Source organism: Rhinatrema bivittatum, chromosome 19 (assembly GCF_901001135.1).
Source record: "Rhinatrema bivittatum chromosome 19, aRhiBiv1.1, whole genome shotgun sequence".
Classification (NCBI taxonomy): Eukaryota; Metazoa; Chordata; class Amphibia; order Gymnophiona; family Rhinatrematidae; genus Rhinatrema; species Rhinatrema bivittatum.
The window spans coordinates 33,875,418-33,899,945 of record NC_042633.1 but is presented as its reverse complement, the minus strand read 5'-3'; the positions used below and the strand labels follow the sequence as shown (position 1 = coordinate 33,899,945).

The window sequence follows — 24,528 nt, the reverse complement described above, 5'->3', positions numbered from 1 at the left end:
GAGGCTTAAGGTGAAGTAAGCATCCCCTATTCCCTTGTGGTATGCTGTTATGGATCTTAGATGTACCCTTACAGAAGATGTCTGTAGGCCGGAATCCGAAAGGTGGCACAGGCAAATCTAACAAAGAAGGAGTGGGGCAAGAGAAAGGGATCGGAGGACAGGCATATAGAAGACCTGTGTTCCAGGGGCGAGCAAAGGCGTCCCCTGGGGAACATTGTCGACATCCATGGAGGGAGCAGAATCTTTCCACTTTGTGGTTCAGTTTGGACGCAAAGAGGTCTATGGTTGGGAGACCCCAGCGTTGAAAGATTCTGCTCGCTACACATGGATCTAGAGACCATTCGTAGGAATGGAAGCGCCGACTGAGATAGTCTGCTAGCACATTCTGTATGCCTGCCAGTTAAGTTGCTCGAAGATGCATAGAGTGCTCGAGCACTCTATGCACTCTATGCCCAGGCCCAAATCTGTACTGCTTCTTGACAGAGCAGATAAGAGCCCGTGCCTCCCTGTTTGCTTATGTACCACATTGCTACTGTGCTGTCTGTATCAGCACAGTCTTGTTTGAGAGGCAGTCTTTGACGGCATAAAGGGCATAATGCATTGCACGAAGCTCTAAGAAGTTTGTCTGACACTTCATGTCGAGGTAGTCCACGTACCTTGTGTTTGAAGGTTGACGACGTGTGCTCCCCATCCCAAATTGGAGGCATCCGTGGTTAAAATGACTGGCGGAGTTAATTGCTGGAATGGGAGACCAGCTTTCAAGGCAGCTTGATTTGTCCACCAGCGGAGTGAAAGGCATAATTGGTGGGTGATTTGAACTGTGTACAACAGTGGTTGGAAAGCTTGGAACCATTGAGATTTCAAAGTCCATTGAGTTCTTCACATGGCTAACTTCGCCATAGGGGTAACATGTACTGTAGAGGCCACGTGTCCTAGAAGCACTAGAAGTTGATGGGCAGAGGCGAACTGGCAATTGGTTATTGAGTTTGCCAAGTGTGCTAGATTGCTGGCACGGTTGTTTGGAAGAAAAGCTTTCGCCACTGTGGTGTTGAGGTCTGCTCCGATGAACGTGAGGAGCTGAGACGGCTTGATGTGGGATTTTTGATAGTTGATTAGAAATCCCAGGGAGTATAATAGTCTTATTGTGCTTTTTAAGGCAGATAGAACTCCCTGCCTGGATGGAATCCTGATTAGCCAATCGTCTAGGAAGGGAAAAACATGAATGCTGTTTTTTCTTAGATGTGCAGCAGCCACTGCTGGACATTTTGTAAATACTCAAGGAGCAGAGGAGAGTCCGAATGGTAGGACTCAATACTGGTAATGATGTCGTCCCACAACAAAACGTAGGTACTTGCGATGTTGTGTGGAAATGGGTATGTGTGCATAAGCGTCTTGAAGATCTAGAGAACAGAGCCAATCTCCCCGTTGAAGCAAAGGAAGGATGGTTCCCAGGGATACCACCCGAAGCTTTTCTTTTTGAAGAAATTTGTTGAGATTGCGGAGGTCTAAGATAGCGCGAAGGCCACCTGTTTTCTTTGGAAATGGGAAATAGCGGGAGTAGAACCCTTTGCCTTGTTGAGACCAGGGAACTGGTTCGATGGCCCTGGTAGTCAGCAGAGTTGAAAGTTCTACTTGAAGTTGAGATGTGATGACAGTGCTTGTCCAAAGTGGGATGGGTGACGAATGCGGGGGTATCGTTTTGAATTTGAGATGGTATCCACGATTCAGTATGGCTAATACCCATTGATCTTTGGTGATGAGACTCCATTGGTGTTTGAAATAATGGAGCCAACCTCCTACTGGTAAGTGGGGCATAGGATTGGTAGAGCGGCTTCTGTTCTCTCGATTTATTTCAAAAACCAGCTGCTGGACCAGTTTGTGGAGGTGGCTGGGTTTTTGTCTGCTTTGGTTGGCGTGTACGTCCCCTTTGTGGTGGACGGTAGGACTGTGCTGAAGCAGGTGGATAAGTACTTTCTAGGCCTTTAGAAAGGCCTCCTGGTATCTCTTCTTGTAGATTTTCGTATGGAAGAAGGCTGATCAGATGGTAATCTGGAGAGCTGATGGAGTGTCTCATGGTGATCTTTGAGTTGGGAGACAGTGTCCTGAATCTTTTCTCCGAAGAGATTGTCTCCAGTACATGGTAGATCTGCCAGTCTCTCTTGGACTTCTAACCTGAGGTCCGAGGCCTTGAGGCAAGCCCACCTTCATGCGTTGATTCCAGCTGCTGATAGACGGGAGGATGTCTCAAATGAGTCGTAAGCCGCCCGTACTTCGTGTTTGCCAGATTCGAGGCCTTTGGCAATCAGAGTACTTAGTGCCAGCTGCTGTTGTTGAGGGAGGTTATCAGCAATATCCTGAACTTGTTTCCGCAAGTTTCTTTGATATTGCGTCATATAAAGCTGGTATGCCGCACTCCTAGATACCAGCATGGATCCCTGAAAAATCTTTCTTCCTAAGCCATCTAAGAACTTCTGTTCTTTTCCTGGTGGGGCGGAAGAGTGTGGTTTCTGTTTCCTGGCTTTTTTCTGAGCCGATTCAACGACCACTGAGTGGTGTGGCAATTGCGGTTTTTGGTAACCTGGGGTATGCTGCACCAGATATGTTGTGTCTGTTCTTCTGTTTACAGCCGGTACAGAGCAAGGATGTTCCCATAATCAATGCTGAAGTTCCAGAAGCACTTCATGAATGGGTATTGCCATCACCTCCTTTGGTGCATCAAACTGCAACACTTCAAGAGTCTTGTGTCTTGTATCCTCTCCAGTAAGCAATTCAAAGGGAATTGTATCTGCCATTTCCTTTATGAAATTTGCAAAGGACAGGTCCTCAGGAGGGGACTTCCTTTTCTCTTCTGATGGAGAAGGCTCTGACTGTAAATCTTCTGCATCAGTGTCAGTGTCTACATCCTCCCAAGGACTGTAGTGAGGTTGATAAGGTGACCCAGAAGGATCCAGTTTGTGTTTTGGAAGAGGATGCTTTGTTTTAGAAGCAGACTTCGATGGTTGAGTTGGAATCTGCTTTGGTATCAAAGGAGACAGGAAAAGCATCGATGGGGAATCGATGGCCGGTATCGCCCGATAGACCGGGTCGTGATGGCATCGATGGATCCGGAAGTGGCATCGAAGGTAATGTCGGTGCCTGATGGTGTTGAAGGCCCGATGGCCCCGGGAAGGAGTCAGAGTCCCTCCCATCGTCCTCCGATGAGCCTGGAATTGGAATGTAAGGCATTATCGGTAGATGTTTAGGCATAGATGGTGTCAATGGCTGCATCAGGGGAGCCGTCAGCGTTATCAGTGTTGGTGCTGGAAAAGCTCCGATTAATGCGTCGATTCTATTTAGAAGAGGTTGAAAAATCAACGATTCTGGCATCGATGCCTGTACCGGTGCTGGCATTGAAGGAGGCTGGAATTTTTGGAACGCCTCAATCGCCTGTTGGACCATGGAAGTCACTTCTTCCCTGGAGACTGGGTCCACTGTCACAGGAGGTAAGACTGGCGCTACTGGCTCTTCCACGACTGAGTGTGGTGGCACCGTCTCGCACACCGATCCCGGTGGAGAGCGCCTTGGTATCTTGGGTACAGAGGGGTGTGGTGGCTCTAGTACCCGGACACGCTTCGGCATCGGCTCGATGTCCTTCAGTGCCAATGCGGATGACGTTCCCTCCGATGGTTCGGAGACAGAACGGTGTCGATGGCGTCTTTTTTCACGATGTTCTCTAGTAGACATCGATGAAGACGCTATGAAAGATCCGGATGGGGGTCAATGACGAACAGTCATCGATCTTTTTCCTCCCTCGATGTTTTTCAGAGGGCGACAATTTCTTCGGTGACGATGTCGAAGATGACGATAGAGTGAGTTTTTTTAAACAGCTCCTCCATTTTATCCAACAGGCACGCCTGCCCTTTGGTGTCATCTGGGCGCAAGTTGTACAAGCACGGATATCGTGGCCTGATCCCAGGCATAAAACGCAAACGTTGTGCGGGTCGGTTATCAACATTATTCGGGTACAATTTGGACATTTTTTGAATCCCGAGGCCGTGATGAAAAAACAGGCCGGGTAGCGGTCGATGGGTACCAAGTAAAAGTTGACAGGAATCGACCGAAAACTGACTCAAAAAAGTGCTCACCGAACAGTATGTAGAAAGGAGTCCTGAGTAGACAATTTTGCGACTGAAAAGTTATATTTTCCGTGAGGAAAAAGTAAGGAAAATATCTCACAGAGCTCCTTTCACGCGAGGCTTAAAGCATCGCGGAAAAAAGAGACTGAAGGGAGACCCCTGTGGCTGAGAATATCATGGCATGCTGGGCATGCTCAGTGGGCCTGGTGTGCCAATCAAAAGTTTCTAGAAACTTTGACAGAAGTTTTCCGTGGCAGGGCTCCATCGATGATGTCACCCATATGTGAAGACTATCATCCTGCATCCAGCAGAACATGCACAGGAGCATGCAAAACGGCCTCCGCTGCCTACCACGTGGTGTGCAAGAAAAACCTAAGTTCAGGGTCTAGCCCACCTGGGGGCCGCTCAACCCGCCAGGCTGCCCAGTTCCAACCCTAACGGGAGCGGGAACGATCATCGGCACGGCACGCTGAGAACGGATGAAATCTTGAAACCCCTCTGTCTCTGATTCAGGTAAAACTTTCTCTCTTTTTTTTTTTTAAACCTTACCTGAGCTCACGCTTACCAACTGAGTACAGACACGGTCTCCAACAGCAGGGGGAGAGGGCATCTGTCATCACCGCCACGCTTGGCCCTCCCTCACCTGCTGCCTTTCACCTGAGCGAGCCTATAAGTCCACGCCAGGAAACCAGCTACTGGACCAAGGCACATCTCTGAGGAACCACGGAAATTGTCTCAGGAATTCTCAACTGGGGGAGGGAGCTTTAGGTATCACTGCAGGAGCACTGGGCTTTCTTTTCCTGAATTTAGATGTTCAAATATCTCCTTTCATAAAGTTCAAAGCAATCCCCATAGGGAGATGCACATCCATCATCTGCTGGAGACAGAGAATACTGCCAGGCTGGGGTGGCTGCAGGGTTATATATACTGAGACATCAGCTTGCTCCATCTCCATCTGCTGGCAGGGGGAGCATAAATCCACTGGTCTCGAGTCCATCTGTCTACACACTAGGAAATTATTGAATTGAGACACCTATATTATAAATTCTACTTGGCCAAATGTCCTACATATCTGGCTAAGTGGCAGCTACTAACTATCTGGCTATATTCAGCAGTTGCCACTTAGCTGGACATCACCTACCCAGCTAAGCAGTTGGCCAGATAATTTAGGAGCAGGAAATGGGCAGACTGGGCAGTGCTACTTAGCCAGGTAAGTGCTAATGTTTGGACTTAGCTGGTTAAGTTAATCCTGCTTAATAGCAGGTCTAAATTTAACCAGATATAACTTATCTGGCCAAATAGCAGCAAATATGGGATATCAGCAGCATGGTTATTCTGTTGAATATCCCATCTAAGTTAGCTGGATAAGTCTTATTTTGTTAATTCAGGTGTGTTTGAAAATTAACTTCTGAGTTTATAGAAAAATATTAGAGAGAGACTGAGTACACATCTGTGCTGGTGCTCGGACAAAAAATAACAGGGTCATAGAGTAACGCCTGTGCGGGAACCCCCGCATGTGCTCAGAACTAGCTTGGAGAGAAGAACTTATTCCATGCTGCCAAATGACTTCACCCAATATGTAATAGCTAATTCAACCTGCTTATCGACTGAAAAAAAAACTCACTTGGGTGATAGACTTACCCTCAGATATTTTTCCAGCATTTTCACTATGTGCTTATTATTGAGGACGCTCTTTGCCACATGAAGACTAGTTTTCTTATAGTGTTCAGCAGCAGCCTAAATGGAGAAAAAATATTTAGTATTCTGTGCTATTTTAGAATAGAAACAAATGAAACACAAGGACCCTACACATCATAAGAAAATTACTTCTTACCTGCTAATTTTCATTCCTGTATACCATGGATCAGTCCAGACAGTGGGTTATGTCCCCCATCCAGCAGATGGAGTCAGAACAGAACTTCTGAGGGTGCTGTTCTATAAGCCAGTGCACCCTCAGTATGCTCTCAGTATACAGAATATCAAAGCCAAAGCCAGATAAATGAGGATAGAGATGAATCAAGCTACATAAACCCACAGTGAATGGGTCAACTACAAACTGGTATTAACAACTGAAATCGAACCAACTTGCAAACAGAACTGTGAGGCGAAGTCCCTGTGAAACAGCTGCAATGAAGAAGCTGAGAAAGGTTAGTTTGAGGGAGGGCGTCTGGACTGATCCATGGTACGAAAATTAGCAGGTAAGAAGTAATTTTCTTTTCCCTGTACGTACCAGGATCAGTCCAGACGGTGGGATATACCCAAGCGTCCCTAAAGAGGATGGGCCCCTAAGAGCCCTGCTAGAACTACACAGTCCCCAAAGTAGCCGACTGAAGCTGTAACAGATAGTGTCGCGCGAAAGTATACAGAGACTTCTACATCGCTGCTCGGCAGATCTCCTGAACGGAAACAGATTGACTTTCTGCCCAGGTAGCCGCCTGAGAACGAAGAGAGTGCGCTTCTACCCCCAGCGGAGGCTCCTTACCCGCTCCTATATAAGACGTTACTATGGCCTCCTTGAGCCATCGAGCGATGGTTGTCTTTGTGGCCTTATGACCTTTCCGTGGTCCTGACCAGAGGACAAAGATTATCTGAAAGACGAAATTCATTGGTGACCTCCAGGTAGCGAAGCAGAGAGCGCTTGACATCAAGTCTGCGGAGATCCCGTGAGTCCTCCGCAGGGAAGGAGGGCAACTCTACCGTCTGGTTCAAGTGGAAGGCTGAGACCACCTTAGGAAGAAAGGAAGGTACCGTGCGTGATAAAGCCTGTAGTTCCGAAACTCGACACACAGAGCAAATAGCCACGAGAAAGACTGTTTTGAGAGTGAGGTCCTTGAGAGTAGAGGACCACAAAGGTTCAAAAGGAGGTCCTGCGAGGGAGCGAAGGACCAAATTGAGGCTCCTGGACAGACAAGGAGATTGGACTGGAGGCCTCAAGTGCTTGACACCCCGAAGGAAACGAATTATGTCAGGATGAGAAGACAAGGACCTGTGTTCCTGTAGGCGAACCAAGGACCCTAGGGCCGCAACCTGAACTCGTATAGAATTGAATTGTAGGCTAGTCCTTTGTCCACGCCATCCTGAAGAAACTGAAGAATCTGAGGCACAGAAGCCACCCTCGGACGTGTGGAGTTTGAAATGCACACGGACATAAGTGACGGAGGTGAATGTTTTCCTAGCCTTAAGGAGGGTCGCGACAGGATCCGGGTATCCCCGGCGTTGAAGGCGCCACCTTTCAAAAGCCAAGCCGCAAGACAGAAGCGTTCTGCCTGGTCGAAAAATACTGGACCTTGGTGCAGGAGTTGCAGCAGATGCCCCAGGCGAAGTGGTCCGTCCACCGCTAGGTTGATCAGATCCGCGAACCACGGCCGGCACGGCCACTCCGGCGCCATGAGGATGACAGGACCCTGATAATTCTCTATTCTTCGGAGGACCTTGCCCACTAGTGGCCAGGGAGGGAATACATAGAGCAGAAGGAGAGGGGGCTAAGGGAGGACCAGCGCGTCCACTCCTTCTGCGCCGGGTTCCCTTCTGTGAGTGAAGAATCTGACCGCCTTGGCATTTTGAGCGGTGGCCATGAGGTCTATGTGGGGGATCCCCCAGCGTTGAGTGATAAGCTGCATCGCCTTCTTGGAGAGCTCCCACTCTCCTGGATCCAAACGTTGTCGACTCAAAGTCCGCCTGGATATTGTCCACTCCCGCAATGTGTGAGGCCACCAGATGAGAGAGATGCTTCTCCTCCCAGGACATCAGACTGTGTTTCCAGGGAGACTTGTTGGCTCCTTGTGCCCCCCTGACAATTGATGTACGCCACCGTGGTTGCATTGTCGGACAATATCCGGACCGCTCGATGCTGGACGAGCGGGAGAAACTGTTCCAGTGCCAGATGCACCGCCCTTGTTTCCAGCCGATTGATGATCCACTTGGACTGTTCTTGAGTCCACAGCCACTGTGCAGACTTTGACTGGCAGACAGCCCCCCAGCCGGACAGGCTGGCATCCGTGATGACCACCACCCAGTCCGGAACCTCCAGGGGCATTCCCCGGGCCAGATGGAGCGAGTCCAACCACTACCGGAAACTGTCCCTGGCGCACTGGGGGAGCGGGAGGACAAGCTGATAGTCTCGAGACACCAGTTTCCAGCGAGAGAGTAGTGCCCTCTGTAGCTGGCGTAGATGTGCGAAGGCCCAGGGTACGAGATCTATGGTGGATGCCATAGATCCAAGGAGCTGCAGGTAATCCCAGGCCGTGGGAGCTGTAAGAGCAGAGAAGCGTTGTACTTGTTCCCGAATTGATTGCGCCCGATCCGGCCTCAGATAGACCTTGCCCTTGGCCGTTTCGAAGCGTGCTCCCAGGAAATCCAAGATCTGCGACGGGAGGAGGGTGCTCTTGGAGAAGTTGATGACCCAACCCAGGGATTGGAGAAGCTGTACCACCCGAGAGACCGCAGCATGTCCCTGCGCGAGAGTCTTGGCACGAATGAGCCACCCCTTCTGTCCCCCACCCCCCTAGCAGAGAACCTCAATTGCAATCCCTAGTGGTAGTGTCTAACAGCAGTCCGCAATGGATAGAAATATGGAAAATATGCACCACCTAAAGTACTACTCGGTGAAGTGTGCGTCTCAAAATAGTAAAATGTCTTGTAAAAATTTCCCCTGTTCAGGGTTTACACCGACTCCTCCAAGGGCGCGAGAACCTTAGTACATTGGGGAAGAGCATTGTAGTATGGCCCCGCCAGATCTCTCGAAAGGTGTGCCTCTTGCATGGGCCAAAGGACTTGTACATAGAACCATATTTCAATTGATAGAGCTCCATCATTAAAGCAGTCCAAAAATCCGCTGTGGGTGGGTATTCCTCAATCCATTTCAGTAAAATGCACTTTTTCGCAATCAAGCAAGCTTTGGACACTAGACCTGCGATATCCACATTTAAACTAATGTCTCCAATATCATTGTTCAAAATGCAAAAGGAACAGGACCAGTGAATATCAGTATGAAGTAGAGTCGCTAGTTTGCCACGTACTACATCCCAGAAAGCGGATATCGCTTGCCAGTCCCAGAGACAGTGAATTAACGTTGCAGAAGGTTGAGCGTATTTTAAACAGGCAGGTGATGAAATGCTACCCATCTGGTGAGCCCTTGCAGGCGAATAAACAATGCGGTGAAAAATTCTCAGTTGTAGTTCGCGGAGACCAACATTTGGGCCGATACAATAAGGCGCGGTAGGAAGAGCTGCGTTAGTGCCGGGCACACCCGCATTTGCCGCATGCACAGTCCTGCTCACCTACCGCTCGATACTGTATTTAAATAGCTTGCAAATGCAAGCCACGTCCAAGAAGCGTCTGTGACGCGTTAGGCCCGCGCAACCCATTTTACTGTATAGGCGCTTAATACAGCGCCTATACAGTATCCTGGGTGTGCTGGTACCTGTCATTTCAAATGACAGGCACCAGGAAGTGGATCCCAACTTTAACCCATGAAAACTTACTTTTTGTTGCTTTCAGCCCCTTCCCTTCTCTGCCGTCCTCCAGAGGGTCCCCCCCGCGCAGGTCCCGGTTCTCCTGGCTCAGCCCTCATCTGAAGATTGTGAAGTCAGGTAAGAGCCCACTGTTCTGTACCCTCTCCAGTCACAGCGCGAGTGGAGCGAAGCATACTTTCATTGGCTTGAGCGCCCGTCAATTTGGGCGCTCCAGCCAATGAAAGCAGTCATGCCCGCCCATCCATGTGCTTTCATCGGCTTGAGTGCCGATGTTGAAGCGCCGATGCGTCTGTGATGGATGCACCTGCGGTCGACATAATTGACTTTTTATATGCGGAACATGCATCACCCGATCTGGGTACTTGCGTCTTCGGCGTGGGCGACGTCGAATGACCTACCCATGCCGATCGCGGCCGAGTCGACGCAAAAGGTGGCCCTGGGGAAGATTTTGCCGATCCCTCAGAGGGGGCATAAGATCCTGCCGCGGCTCTTCTTAATCCTATTTTTGCGGCTCTCTGCCTTTGTGCCCTGGGGGACATCCATCCACAGGCATCACAAGTGGCTTGTTCATGCTGGGGCCTCAGAGAAATGTAGCAAATTTCATGTGTCAGTAACTGACGATTTTGCCACAGTTACAGAAATTAAAGCCTGGACGAGGCATTTTTGAAGAAAATTTGATGAATTTCAAACAGTGGTAGTTAAGCCTAACTACTAAAGGATTTTAAGCTTAGAAAAACTTCTTTCCTGAAACTAATTTTCCTCACAGAAAAAAACGGCTCGAGGAGAATGAGAGCTCCGCGTGCTGAGGGGAGGGGGAGGTGCCAAGCAGGCACACACTGCAGCAAGACTTAGAACTTTACTTTGAGAGCTCTGCCACCTACAGGACGGGAGGACATCCCAGACAGCATGGCTAATTCAGCCTGCTTATCTACGTGAAAATGGACTTCAAGGAACTTATCCAATTCTTTTTAAACCCAGCTACATTAACTACACTAACCAAATCCCCTGGCAACAAATTCCAGAGTTTGTGCGTTGAGTGAAAAAGAACTTTCTCCGATTAGTTTTAAATGTGCCACATGCTAACTTCATGGAGTGCTCCCTAGTCCTTCTATTATCCGAAAGAGTAAAACAGATTCACATTAACCCGTTCTAGACCTCTCATGATTTTAAACACCTCTATCATATCCCCCCTCAGTCGTCTCTTCTCCAAGCTGAAAAGTCCTAACCTCTTTAGTCTTTCCTTGTAGGGGAGCTGTTCCATCCCCTTTATCATTTTGGTTGCCCTTCTCTGTACCATCTCCATCGCAACTATATCTTTTTTGAGATGCGGCGACCAGAATTGTGCATAGTATTTAAGGTGCGGTCTCACCATGGAGCGATACAGAGGCATTATGACATTTTCCATTTTATTCACCATTCCCTTTCTAATAATTCCCAACATTGTTTGCTTTTTTGACTGCCGCAAACTGAACCGACGATTTCAATGTGTTATCCACTATGATGCCTAGATCTCTTTCTTGGGTTGTATCTCCTAATATGGAACTAACATTGTGTAACTATAGCATGGGTTATTTTTCCCTATATGCAACTCTTATCCACATTAAATTTCATCTGCCATTTGGATGCCCAATTTTCCAGTCTCACAAGATCTTCCTGCAATTTATCACAATCTGCTTGTGATTTAACTACTCTGAATAATTTTGTGTCATCTGCAAATTTGATTATCTCACTCGTCGTATTTCTTTCCAGATCATTTATAAATATATTGAAAAGTAAGGGTCCCAATACAGATCCGAGGCACCCCACTGCCCACTCCCACTGAGAAAATTGTCCATTTAATCCTACTCTGTTTCCTGTCTTTTAACCAGTTTGTAATCCATAAAAGGACATCACCACCTATCCCATGACTTTTTACTTTTCCTAGAAGCCTCTCATGAGGAACTGTGTCAACTTTGCTGGGAAGGATGACTTGTTAATAAACTATTCTTCCACTGTATAAACCATTTAAGAAATACAACAGAATTCATTTAACCTGTATAAAACAGATCCTAATCTTTTAAGGAACTGTTTTAGTTTAAACTGTAGTCTGAACTGAAAGTTACAGGCAACCTGAAAGTTTCTATTAAAAAATATTCCACCTATATCGGACCTGTTGTGCTACACCGAAAACTATATCACCTAAGGTGGAACTTAACGCTTCCTCATATATACCCCCCTGTGTGCATAACACCTAAACTCGTTCCCCCTACAACATGAACAAGGTAGTGAAGCACATCAAAGGCTGGCTACAGTTCGTGTGTTGCTCTTTAGTTGTGATGGCTCATCGCTGTCTGTGGATGAGGAGGAATCCTGCAGATGCACTATTAACATCTAATGGCAGCATTTTTGGCATGACTTGAAAGGAATTCCTCTCCCCCGATATGGACTTGTCCAATATTTCTGTGACATTTTAGAGTTGTAAATGCTGTGATATCAAGAGAAAAAATACCCATCTGTTTGCAAAGCAGATGAAAAAAAGACAGAAGAGCGCATGGCAATGACAGCATGCTCAGAAAATGCAATCTATGCTTTCTGAGCTAGGAGAGAGAACTGTTCCAAATTGGCGTTGTTGGATGTCATCACCCATGGAGAATCTACTGAATTCTTGGTTTCACTAACGTACAGAAAACTTACTCTGCGGTTTATGTTGTGCTCTGCAGACTTCAGATGCCTCTGCAATAGGTGCTGCTGGGCAGGAATTAACATATCACAGGCCAAACAGTGAGCAGCTTCAATCTTCTTAAAAAAATGTTCTGGGCCAATACCTGAAAGGATCATAGAAATAAAGAACATGGCAGCAGATAAAGATCATAAGAGCATCCTCATTCCTATTCAGATTTATAAACCCTTCATCTTCCTCAAAGATCCTCTTTGCTTGTCCCATGCTCTCTTGAATTCCAATACTATCCTCCACTGTTAAATGCATCCAAATTTTTCCTTAAATTACTCCCAGAGTCTACCTCTTTTCACCCTCATCCTACAATCCCTTTGCTCCAGAGTCTCCTTTCTGCAGGAGGGGCTTTGCTCTTGTACATTTATTCCTTGGAAGTATTTAAATATAGGAAAATTAGTCCTTACCTGTTAATTCTCGTTCCTGTAGTACCACGGATCAGTCCAGACCATGGGTTGAGCCTCCTGTCCAGCAAATGGAGACAGACCAAAACTGAAAGGGTATCCTATACGAGGACAGAGCCTACCCTACACCCCCTTCAGTATAACCATTGTCAAAGCAGAAAAACATGAAGATAAACACCATGGAACAAGCAAGTAACAGAACAACTCGAGTAATTAACAAGAGAACTCTTGAAACTTTGAACAAATACAAACAATGAATGAACTCTGTGTATAGACACTCTTGCATGAATGCCCACAACCATCACATGTGGAATACAGCCTTTGAAGAATGGTTTAAGAAGCTTCGAGCGGAAAAAAAAAGACAGTAAAGGGAAGGGCGTCTGGAGTGATCCCTGGTACTATAGGAACGAAAATTAACAGGTAAGGACTAATTTTCCTTTCCCTGTACGTACCCGGATCAGTCCAGACCATGGGATGCACCAAAGCTTCCCTAAACAGGGTGGGACCTTGCCAGCCCCGCTCGAAGTACCTGCCAACCAAAGGAACCAAAACCTGGCGCCTGAACATCAAGGCGGTAATGTCGAGCAAAAGTACGCAGAGACTTCCAAGTAGCTGCCCTGCATATCTCCTGCGGAGAGACCGACTGGCTCTCTGCCCAAGAAGCAGCCTGAGAACGCAAAGAATGAGCCTTAAGGCCCTCCGGGACCGGACATCCCTGACAGTTGTAAGCCGACGACATTGCCTCCTTCAACCAGCGAGATATCGTAGTCTTAGAGGCCTGCTTGCCCCAGTTGGGGCCACTCCATAAGATAAAAAGATGATCCAACACTCGGAAATCGTTAGTTACCTGAAGATAACACATGAGCACGCATTGCACATCCAGACGGCGTAGATCATCCCCGTCAGAGCTTGCTATGTCCGCAGGAGAGAACGCGGGGAGCTGCACCGACTGATTGAGATGAAAGGGAGACACAACCTTCGGCAAGAACGACGGGACAGTCTTAAAAGAGAACCCGGAGTCCGAGAAACGTGAGAAGGGCTCACGGCAAGATAACGCTTGGATCTCAGACACCTGTCTGGCGGAGCAAACAGACCAAAAACACCGTCTTAAGCGTCAGATCTTTGAGGGTAGAACAGCAAAGGGGAGGAGGAATAGCCTAGTGGTTAGAGCAGTGGGCTACGAACCAGGAGACCAGGGTTTGAGACCTGCTGTTGCTCCTTGTGACCATGGGCAAGTCACGTTACCATCCATTGCCTCAGGTACAAAACTTAGATTGTAAGCCCTCTGGGGATAGAGAAATACCTACAGTACCTGAATGTAAACCGATGTGATCTCTCAGGTCGAATGTCGGTATATAAAAATAATAATAAAAAAAAAATAAGGGAGCCTGACAGAGAGCCCCGGAGGACCAGATTCAGACTCCACAAGGGACAAGTGGGATGCAATGGCGGCTTGAAATTTTTGACCCCGTTGAGAAAACTGACAATATCAGGATGAGATGCAACCGCATAGCCTTCAAGGCTTCCCAAGAGAGAGCCAAGGACAGACACCTGTACACGGAGTGAGCCGAAGGAGAGGCCCTTAGAGAGACCACGCTGGAGGAACAAGAGTAGCAGCGAGACTGGAGCCGAATGTGCCGAAACACCCGCATCCTCACAGACAAGCTCGAAGACCTTCCAAACCCGGACATAGGCGAGGGAAGTAGAAATTTTGCGAGCCCGCAAAATAGTGGAGATGACGCCATTTTTGAGTGGCAGCCAAAATAGCGCCGATGGCCCGAGAGCAGGAGATCGGTCCCCGCACCCCCACTGGACCCACCAGGTAAGGGGTTAATTTTAAAGGGTCGGGCCTCACTACAGAAAAAACAACAATGTGAATCGGAACCAATTCCGATTCACATCACCCACGATCAGATTTTTTCCCCTCTCTAGCCGAACCCGATTGTTAAGACAATCGGGCACACGATTCACATCTCTAGTAGGTAGGAGCCTGTCCCTCCTTGTTTGTTGATGTACCACATGGCCACCTGGTTGTCCGTCTGAATCAGGATGACTTGGTTGGAGAAGCGATACTGAAATACCCTGAGAGCATATCTGATTGCTCACAGCTCTAGAAAATTGATTTGGTGTTTGCTTCCTCTGAAGACCAAGATCCTTATATGTCTGCAGATCAGCCATATGGGCTCCCCAGCCGAGGTTGGAAGCATCCGTGGTGAGAATCATTTGAGGGTCTGAGAGTGAGTCGGTGATGTGGATAATGGTTGACAGGGGCTGAATGCATTGAGTCCATTGTGACCTTAGATTCCATTGTGTGACTCTCAAGGCTAGGTGGGCCATCGGAGTGACCTGAACTGAGGACGCCATGTGTCCCAGTAGGATGAGAAAGTGGCGTGCAGTCGTGTAGCACTGAGACTGCAGCTGGTGTACTGATGGAGTTATCGCAATATGAGTGTATGTGTCCTGGAGGTCTAGAGAGCAGAGCCAGTCTCCTCTTCGTAGAAGAGGAAGGAGGGAACACAAGGTTACCATCTTGAACTTTTCTCGTTGGAGGTACTTGTTGAGGGCATGTAGATCCAGAATTGGACGAACGCCGCCTGATTTTTTGGGATTAGAGAGTACCGGTAATAGAATCCTAGGCTTTGTTGGGAATAGGGTACTGGCTCTATTGCTCTGGACTGAAGGAGTAGAGAGACTTCCTGTTCCAGAAATGGTGAGTGGTCAGATGTTCCCCATGATAAAGGGGATGGAACAGCTCCCCTATGAGGAAAGGCTGAAGAGGTTAGGGCTGTTCAGCTTGGAGAAGAGACGGCTGAGGGGGGATATGATAGAGGTCTTTAAGATCATGAGAGGTCTTGAATGAGTAGATGTGACTCGGTTATTTACACTTTCGAATAATAGAAGGACTAGGAGGCATTCCATGAAGTTAGCAAGTAACACATTTAAGACTAATCGGAGAAAATTCTTTTTCACTCAACGCACAATAAAGCTCTGGAATTTGTTGCCAGAGAAGGTAGTTAGTGCAGTTGAGTTCAAAAAAGGTTTGGATAAGTTCTTGGAGGAGAAGTCCATTAATGGCTATTAATCAATTATACTTAGGGAATAGCCACTGCTATTAATTGCATCAGTAGCATGGGTTCTTCTTAGTGTTTGGGTAATTGCCAGGTTCTTGTGGCCTGGTTTTTGGCCTCTGTTGGAAACAGGATGCTGGGCTTGATGGACCTTTGGTCTGTCCTAGCATGGCAATTTCTTATGTTCTTATGTCAGTCGAGGTGGGGAGTCCGGTAGGATGGCGAGAAAGTTCAGATGATAACCCTGAGAGATTATGGCGAGGACCCACTGGTCTGAGGTGACTGTGTGCCACTTGTTGAGGAAATGGCACAATCGACCTCCCACTGGTATCTGGGGAAGTGGAAGCTGGCTGCTGCTCTCTATGCAGGAGTCAAAAACCGGAAGCAGGGCCTGGCTGAGGAGCTGCTTGCGGCTTCTGTTTTCATGTCTGATGAGACCGGGCCTTTTGGAAGGGTCTCGTGGAACGAGTACTAGACTGTGGTGGATAGGACTTCTTTGGATGGAAGAATGACTTTTTAGTATCCTTCCTGAATGGCTGCTTGGAGGCATAACCAGAAAGCATCAGAGAGCTGTCTCAGGGTCTCATTATGGTCCTTGAGTTCCGCCACCGTCCGTTGAATCTGTTCGCTGAACCGATTGTCTCCCATACAGGGTAGGTCGGACAATCTATCCTGCACTTCAGGGTGAAGGTCCGAAGAGCCAGGCCCATCTTCTCACAGAGATAGCAGCTGCAGAAACCCTGGTAGCAGTGTCAAAGTTATCGTAAGATGATCTTATCTCATGCTTGCCCGCCTCAAAACCTTTGTTTACTAGGGTTTGAAGCTGTTCCTGGAATTGCTGCGGTAGGGACTCTGCAAAGTCCTGAATTTGCTTGAATAAGACCCTGTTGTACTGGGTCATATACAGCTGGTAAGAGGCAATCTGAGAGATGAGCATTGAGCCCTGAAAGACCCCGGCGACCAATGGCATCTAGAAATTTTTGCTCCTTTCCTGGGGGAAAGGAAGTATGAGGTTTTGATCTCTTTGCTCTCTTTTGGGCAGATTCCACGACAACAGAGCAGTGATCCAATTGAGATTTTTGAAAACCTGGGGCTGATTGTACCAAATAAGTGGTGTCAGCCTTCTTGTTGACTGGAGCAACAGAGCCAGGGTGTTCCCAGTTCTTTTTGAGGAGATCCAGAAGAACATGGTGAATAGGGAATTTGTTGCCAGAAGATGTGGTTAGTGCAGTTAGTATAGCTGTGTTTAAAAAAGGATTGGACAAGTTCTTGGAGAAGAAGTCCATTACCTGCTATTTTAAGTTGACTTAGATAATAATCACTGCTATTACTAGCAACGGTAACATGGAATAGACTTAGTTTTTGGGTACTTGCCAGGTTCTTATGGCCTGGATTGGCCACTGCTGGAAACAGGATGCTGGGCTTGATGGACCCTTGGTCTGACCCAGTATGGCATGTTCTTATGTTCGGGATGGAGGTGATTACATTGGGAGCATCAAGGAATTGTAACAACTCCATCATTTGGTGCCTGTGATCTTGCTCGGTCTGTAATTGGAAGGGAACCAATTCAGACATCTCCTTCACAAAGTTTATGAAGGAAAGGTCCTCTGGAGGAGAACGCTTTCTGCTTTCAGGAGGTGGTGGTGAAGGCAAGTCATCAGTGTCTGGTGAAGAATCATCTGTCCAGGTATTGTAGGGATCGACATCTGCCCCTCTAGGAGCCCTAGGGGGGCGGGACGGTGGAATCCCTGAAGGTCCTGGTCTAGGCTCCGAAGGCACTGGTGCAGGCATCGATGAATGGACCGGTGGCGCCTGACGTGTCTGCATCGATAAGACTGATGGAGGGATGTGGAACGGTGTTTCTCCTCCCGATGACAAAGCAAGCGGGGAGGGCACCGGAGCCATCGGTGACCCGGGATCCATCGGTGGAAAAGAGGCCATGAGCGCTTCCATCCTCGAGAGCAGTGGTGCCAACGCTGCTGGATTGGGTCGATGGTCGGTTCCGCAATCGGTACCGGTGTCTGTGCCGGAGGAACTCGAAGTCGATGCATCACCTTGTCGATGGCCTCCTGAACCATCCAGTCCAGTTCTTCTCAGAGACCTAGAGCAAGCAGCCCCGGCTCCGGAACAGAAGAAGGAGGCAGAGGCATAGCCGGAGGGACCACCGTTCAAGGCGAGTCGCGGCTCCCAATTCCCTTTCGGGTGAGGGTTGCCTCGGAGACTCGGTCGCCGAAAAGGTCAGTGCCTTTTCTGGACGGGGTTTCTTCGACAGCGGCTCGGATGATGGCGAGGTCGATGATTTCGCTCCCGCGATGGTCCGAGGCTTTTGATGTCGATGTCGCTCTCTACAATCCCCTCGGTCCTGAAGGGGAGTAGAGGTAATCGAAGGCCGAGAAGTCATCGATGCCCGATGGTCACCAGCCAGTGGTGGCATAGTGGTCGCGTTTGGCTTTGAGTGTACTAGCTCTGTAGTCATGCAGTAGAGTTTTGTATTTGGTGAGTTGCTTGGTGGATGGATCTTTGCGCCAAATTTTTTTTTGAGTTCTGAGTTTGTGTTTTTGAAGTTTTAGTTCGGGGGTGTACCAGGGCTGTTTTGTTTTATTGGGAGGTTGTATCTCTTTTGTTATCAGAGGGCAAAGTTCATTGGCAGTGTCTTTGGTGATGTGGTTCCATGAGGTGATGGCAGTATGGGAGTCTGAGAGGTCTAAATTTTTGAGGTTGTCAGTGAGGGTATCTATAAGGTCATCTCTAGGACAGGATTTCCTGAATTGTATTGTGATTTTTGTGTTAGGTTGCTTAGGGATGTTCTTGAGGTGGTGGACTGCTGATGGCCATTTCGGAAACCTCGACAGCCACGAAAGGAATGGGACCAAGACTGTGACCTGGATACCCCTCCCCTGTGAAAGGATCCATGGGCTCTGTTAACATAACGGCTATTTCCCCTAAAGCGATAACGGGTCGGGGAGAAAAAAAAAAAGACTTCGACTGTTTGGGACGGTCCTCTGGCAGCTTATGGATCTTGTTTTCCCCCAAGGACTGAATAAGCTGTTCTAGATCCTCACCAAAAAGCAACTTACCCTTAAAAGGAAGATTGCCCAACCGAGCGGTAAGACCCCAAGTCCCGCCAGGAAAGGGTCCGCGTTTGGTGTCATCGCTGCAGCCACAGAATCATCTGGGGGGGGCATCAATTCCCAGTTCTTGAAGAACTAAGGGAATAACAGTTCCAGTACCCCTGTTTCAATGCAACTGCAACTCCTCTGCACTAAATTCAGTTTTGTACTGTTTGCACACCCTGTTCGAATGTAAACCGGCATGATGTGATTTTTTCCACAAATGCCGGTATATAAAAAACCTAAATAAATAAAAATAAGAGGCTCCAACTCTTCCCGCCGAAATAAACGCAGGACACGCGGATCATCACCCTCTAAGGGGGGAGGGGGGGGGAGTGGAATCACCATCATCCCCAACATCAAGCGGGTCCAAAGAAGGCGGGGGAGGAGGGTCCGCCGTGGGAGGGGGGGCTCCAGGGACTAAGCGAACCCTAACAGGGCCCTGAGGGTCCAAACCTACCTTGGGGGAAGGCCTAGGAAAATTAGGAGGGATTGGAGTGGGGGGGGGGAACAACAGGAGGGGGGTCCACCTCCCTTTGCAGACTGGCCAGATAAGACTCATGCATTAAGAGAACAAATTCTGAAGAAAAACGGGCCCGGGCCGAAATTTTTTGGGGGGGGGGGGGGGGGCAGAGCCAGCACCCCGAGGGCGAACCGGGCTCAAATCAGGGGAAAATGTGAAGGAATTTAGTCTCCTGCTCCCGGAGAAGCAGGACGAGAAGGATCAGAAAAATTCAAAATGGCTGCCGCAGCTGCATGATCCCGGGACGGAAACGGCTTGGCAGCACGTTGGGGAGTCCTTCCCCGTGGTTGAATTGATGGCGAATCAAGAGAGGAGCTTTCACCCCCAGAAAGGCACCTGGAACAAACACCTTTGCGGGAGAGTCAGGAGGCCGACTCTCCACAGGCAATACAACAAAGTGACCACGGCATGAGGAGGGAGCCGCGATGTAATTACAATCAGCTGAGCTGGGAGCCCCAGAGGAGGAAGGCGGGAGAATGAACCCCGCTCTCTCCTCACAAAAATAAAAACTGCTGCAATTAACTTTTTTTCCCTTTTTTTTTTTTTTTTTTAAATAAAAGAAACAGTATAGGAAAAAAAGGTCTCTGTGAAATTTAAAGTAGGAGATAATTTATTTTGAATCACAGAGTCAGGGGAATGAAACTCGTCCCTGAAAGCACTACCGAGGAATGGGCATCTCGGGGCACAGCAGCAGGTAAGTGGGGAAAGGGACTGGCACCACCAGTATCACCCACACAGGTCACCTGGAAAGGAACCTAGGCTGATAAATATCAAGAGGCAAAGCCCCCCTAGGAACCCCAAGAGCGAGGGAGACAAAAGTGTCTACCCTAAACACAGAACAGAGAGAGAAAAAAATTCACTTTTGTAGTTTTCTTTTTTGTTTTTAATATTTAAGAAAGCAAATTATAAAGGTACTTGCGTGAGCTTGCCCTTAAGAAAGAAGAAAATAAACCCCAGAAGGCAAGCTAAACAGGGAACCAAGGGTGATGTGTTCCACCTGCTGGAGACAGACGAATACTGAGGGTTCCAGGGTGGGTTCCGTCCTTATATAGGCAGCCTCAGAACTCTGGTCTGTCTCCACCTGCTGGAGACAGACGAATACTGAGGGTTCCAGGGTGGGTTCCGTCCTTATATGGGCAGCCTCAGAACTCTGGTCTGTCTCCACCTGCTGGAGACAGACGAATACTGAGGGTTCCAGGGTGGGTTCCGTCCTTATATGGGCAGCCTCAGAACTCTGGTCTGTCTCCACCTGCTGGAGACAGACGAATACTGAGGGTTCCAGGGTGGGTTCCGTCCTTATATGGGCAGCCTCAGAACTCTGGTCTGTCTCCACCTGCTGGAGACAGACGAATACTGAGGGTTCCAGGGTGGGTTCCGTCCTTATATGGGCAGCCTCAGAACTCTGGTCTGTCTTCACCTGCTGGAGACAGACGAATACTGAGGGTTCCAGGGTGGGTTCCGTCCTTATATGGGCAGCCTCAGAACTCTGGTCTGTCTCCACCTGCTGGAGACAGACGAATACTGAGGGTTCCAGGGTGGTTCCGTCCTTATATGGGCAGCCTCAGAACTCTGGTCTGTCTCCACCTGCTGGAGACAGACGAATACTGAGGGTTCCAGGGTTGGGTCCATCCTTATATGGGCAGCCTCAGAACTCTGGTCTGTCTCCACCTGCTGGAGACAGACGAATACTGAGGGTTCCAGGGTGGGTTCCGTCCTTATATAGGCAGCCTCAGAACTCTGGTCTGTTTCCACCTGCTGGAGACAGACGAATACTGAGGGTTCCAGGGTGGGTTCGGTCCTTATATGGGCAGCCTCAGAACTCTGGTCTGTCTCCACCTGCTGGAACGGGGGCTTAACCCATGGTCTGGACTGATCCGGGTACGTACAGGGAAAGGAGGATTAAGAAGGAGACAGGAATCCTTGATTGACCTGGTTAAAGGGAGTGAGAGTGGAGGGCAGCCTATCGGGGAGAGAAGGCGAGGACCCCAAGAATCATGCTGGACAGAGGTAGAGAGAGGGACAGATAAGAAGACCACCATGGTCCAGAAGAGAAAGGGAAAGATGACAGCTAAGGAGTAGAGAGGATGAGACATCAACTGCATGATGATATAACAAAAGTTATTTAAGGGGACAAAGATCTCAGATTTCTTTCCTTTGAGAAGCAGGCTATTTTGCTTTTTATAAAAGGCGGGAAATAAATTTAAATCCTACAGCCATCCGAGAAGGCTATGTAGTTCTAATAACACAAACACCCGTTTTCAACATATGGAGTATTTTAGAATGTGTGGGTGGTAGCTTTTTACTTTACATGTCCTCCTTGCATTCTAAAACCCGTTTTCTACATAGGGAATACCTCAGAATGTGTGGCAGCTCTTTACTTTAAATTCTACAGCCATCACTGCATGCTATAGTGTTCCAACTATGTAAACACCCTTTATCTACACATGAACACAAGAACATAAGAACCTGCCATGCTGGGTCAGACCAAGGGTCCATCGAGCCCAGCATCCTGTTTCCAACAGAGGCCAATCCAGGCCATAAAAACCTGGCAAGTACCCAAAAACTAGGAAGATCCCATGCTACTGTTGGTAGCAATAGCAGTGCCTTCAGAATGTATGGTAGCCCTTTAATTTAAATCCTTTAGCCATCCATACAGACTATGTTGTTCTAACAACTAAATACCATCTTTCTACATATGGAGGACTTAAGAATATATGGTAACTATTTTAAATTCTGTATTCATCCATAGTATGCTGTTCTAACAAAAAAAGCTTTCACATATGGAGGACTTTAGAATTACTTAAAATTGTGTAGACATCCACGCATATTATGGTGTTCGAGACGGGTTTCTTATCCCAGTTGCAAAAATTAGGTCAAAAAAAATCTTGAAAAATAAGCGAAAGGTCTAGGCCTACTTATGTCCAAATTATGAATGACTAATGATTCTAACTTCCAGCACAAAGTTGAGGTTATAAAGCATCCACACAATACATTCAAGTTACAAGCTCCCATACTTACCCTTAAACAGGTCTGGTTTCTGTTTAGGGCCCTCTTTTTCGGTCAGTTCCTGACGCCGCTTCTCAATCTTTTTATTCCTATTTACAATATACTCCTGGAGGGGGAGAACAGAATGCTTAATTCCTTTTACAGTAAAGCATATCAACACGAGTTAGCTCTTGTGCATCCCCAGTTGAGACTAGGAATTCCCTGGGTCTTCACAACTGGAAGGACAGAGAATGACGTTTTAAATGCTCCCTAGTTTGTAATTAGACAAATGAACTGGAAATCAGGTGGTACAATTTGGAATCCCACACACTGCATCTTAAAGGAAAGGTCTTAAAGCAAATATTAGAACAAATCATCTTTATTTTTGCTTTCAGTCTCAGGGATATTTTGATAATATTCTGATGCTGTGTTTGACAAAACCCCCAACATTTCATCGAGGAATGAAAAGACGCTAGGGGATGGCCAGACTTGCAAGATGCAGTGCTGGAAGGGCACAGAAAAATCACTGGAGACACTATTGGGACAGAACTTGAGTACAAATTAAAGTTAAAATCCTGGAAATCCCCGGTGTCACCCCCAGTAGCTGCATGTGTTGACTGACGGGTCCTCAACCGTCAACACCCACCGCCTCTGAAACCAGGGAGGATGGTCCCCTCAGGACCTCACAACCCCCTGGGAGGCGGGAGACCTCAACCTGCAGGAACACACTGCGGTCTGTCTCTGTTCCAACTCTATTATTTCCTTTTTTTTTTGTTTTTTTCTATTTTATCTAATTGTAAAAGTTTTGCCTAACCCTAACTTCGCTAGGCCCTGACTCAGACTGTAGGTTTGGCCCGTCCTCCGCCTGCTGGAGAAAGAAAAATACTGCCAGACTGTAGGTGGCACCAGCCCAGATAAAGCGGAGTTTGTTGCTAACCTTCTGTCTCCATCTGCTAGAGGGGGGCCAAACCCAGGAGTCTGGACTGATCTGGGTACGTATAGGGAATGGAAGTTCTACCTGAAGTGATGCAAAAAAGCTTGACAAACATCATAATGAAGGCAATGCCCGCCAACACTGGGATCCATTTTACACGCTATTGCATTTCTGTGCAATCATTTTAAAAAGGGAGGCCTTCAATCACCAATGGGATACATTAAAGCCACATTAGAGTCTAGCATGGAGGCATCACCAATCTGGTGCCTTTGCATGTCACATCATATCTGAAAGAGGGCATTCCCACAAACACAAGCCAGAGATGAGCCTAGGTGGGGGTAAAAAAAATTGTAAAAAAAAGAAAGAATTAAATGTGCTTGTACAAACGTGGCGCATGCTGAAATCTGTAGTCATCAGCCTCATCTCTACTTGTTGAAGGTGAGAGGGCACACACTTGCTGAAAGTAGCTATATTATTCCATTACCTGCAAGAATTCCACCGTTTTATTTGGCAGTTTTGTACCAATGTACTGTAAAGTCTCCTTGTGAAACTTGCTCTGCAGGTGAATCTGGATTTCTTCATCCTCAAAGCTGCGGAACTTGCAAATAGAGCAGGCAAACTGAATTCTGTGACGGAAAAAAGCATGGCATCAGAACACAGGTAATACAACTTCCCCTTAGGATGGGTTTACATTCTCTGATTTTCTAGTTTATGCCTGGATTTCTTTTGGCAAATCCATCTATTTCTTTTCTGAATTCACTTTCTCAAGCAGCTATCCTTATTTCAAATCCTATCCCACTTTCAAGCCCCCCTGAAGATACACCCCCCCTTCCCTTCAGTGCCCTTAGAACCCCAAAGTATGAATAGAACACAAAAGCTGAAGAGGCCTAAAGGAGGAATGTGTAAAAAACGAATGGCTGCACACCTTTATTCTAAACAAAAAACACAGGAGGGAAGACCAGGAAAGCAGAGCAGTGCTGCTGTTCTGAGTCTGCTCTTCAATTCAAAAGGTAATTTCTCTACTGCATGCTGTACTCACACACCTGTCCATAGCACGATCACGCATTCTGTCCCTTTTTCGCTGTTTTTCCCGTTTCTTCTTCTTCATCTCTTCATCATCTTCTTCACCACCTTCAAGTTAAACAAAGTCCAAATTAGCCACCAAAACACAAAAGAGCTTGCAACATAAGCCTTACAGGAAAGTT

The 24,528-nt window shown here is 47.6% G+C and overlaps 1 protein-coding gene across 1 annotated transcript in view; it reads right to left on the bottom strand.

Annotated features, from left to right (window-relative positions):
* Positions 1 to 24,528, bottom strand: part of AKAP8 (A-kinase anchoring protein 8) — an 84,607-nt gene that overhangs the window by 13,705 nt on the left and 46,374 nt on the right. Inside the window, exons 9-13 of the mRNA XM_029584264.1 lie at positions 24,367 to 24,454; positions 23,808 to 23,949; positions 22,423 to 22,516; positions 12,263 to 12,393; positions 5,757 to 5,852 (exon numbers count right to left, since the gene is read on the bottom strand). Coding sequence (XP_029440124.1) covers positions 5,757 to 5,852; positions 12,263 to 12,393; positions 22,423 to 22,516; positions 23,808 to 23,949; positions 24,367 to 24,454 — 551 coding nt within the window. The remainder of the gene's footprint in view (positions 1 to 5,756; positions 5,853 to 12,262; positions 12,394 to 22,422; positions 22,517 to 23,807; positions 23,950 to 24,366; positions 24,455 to 24,528) is intronic.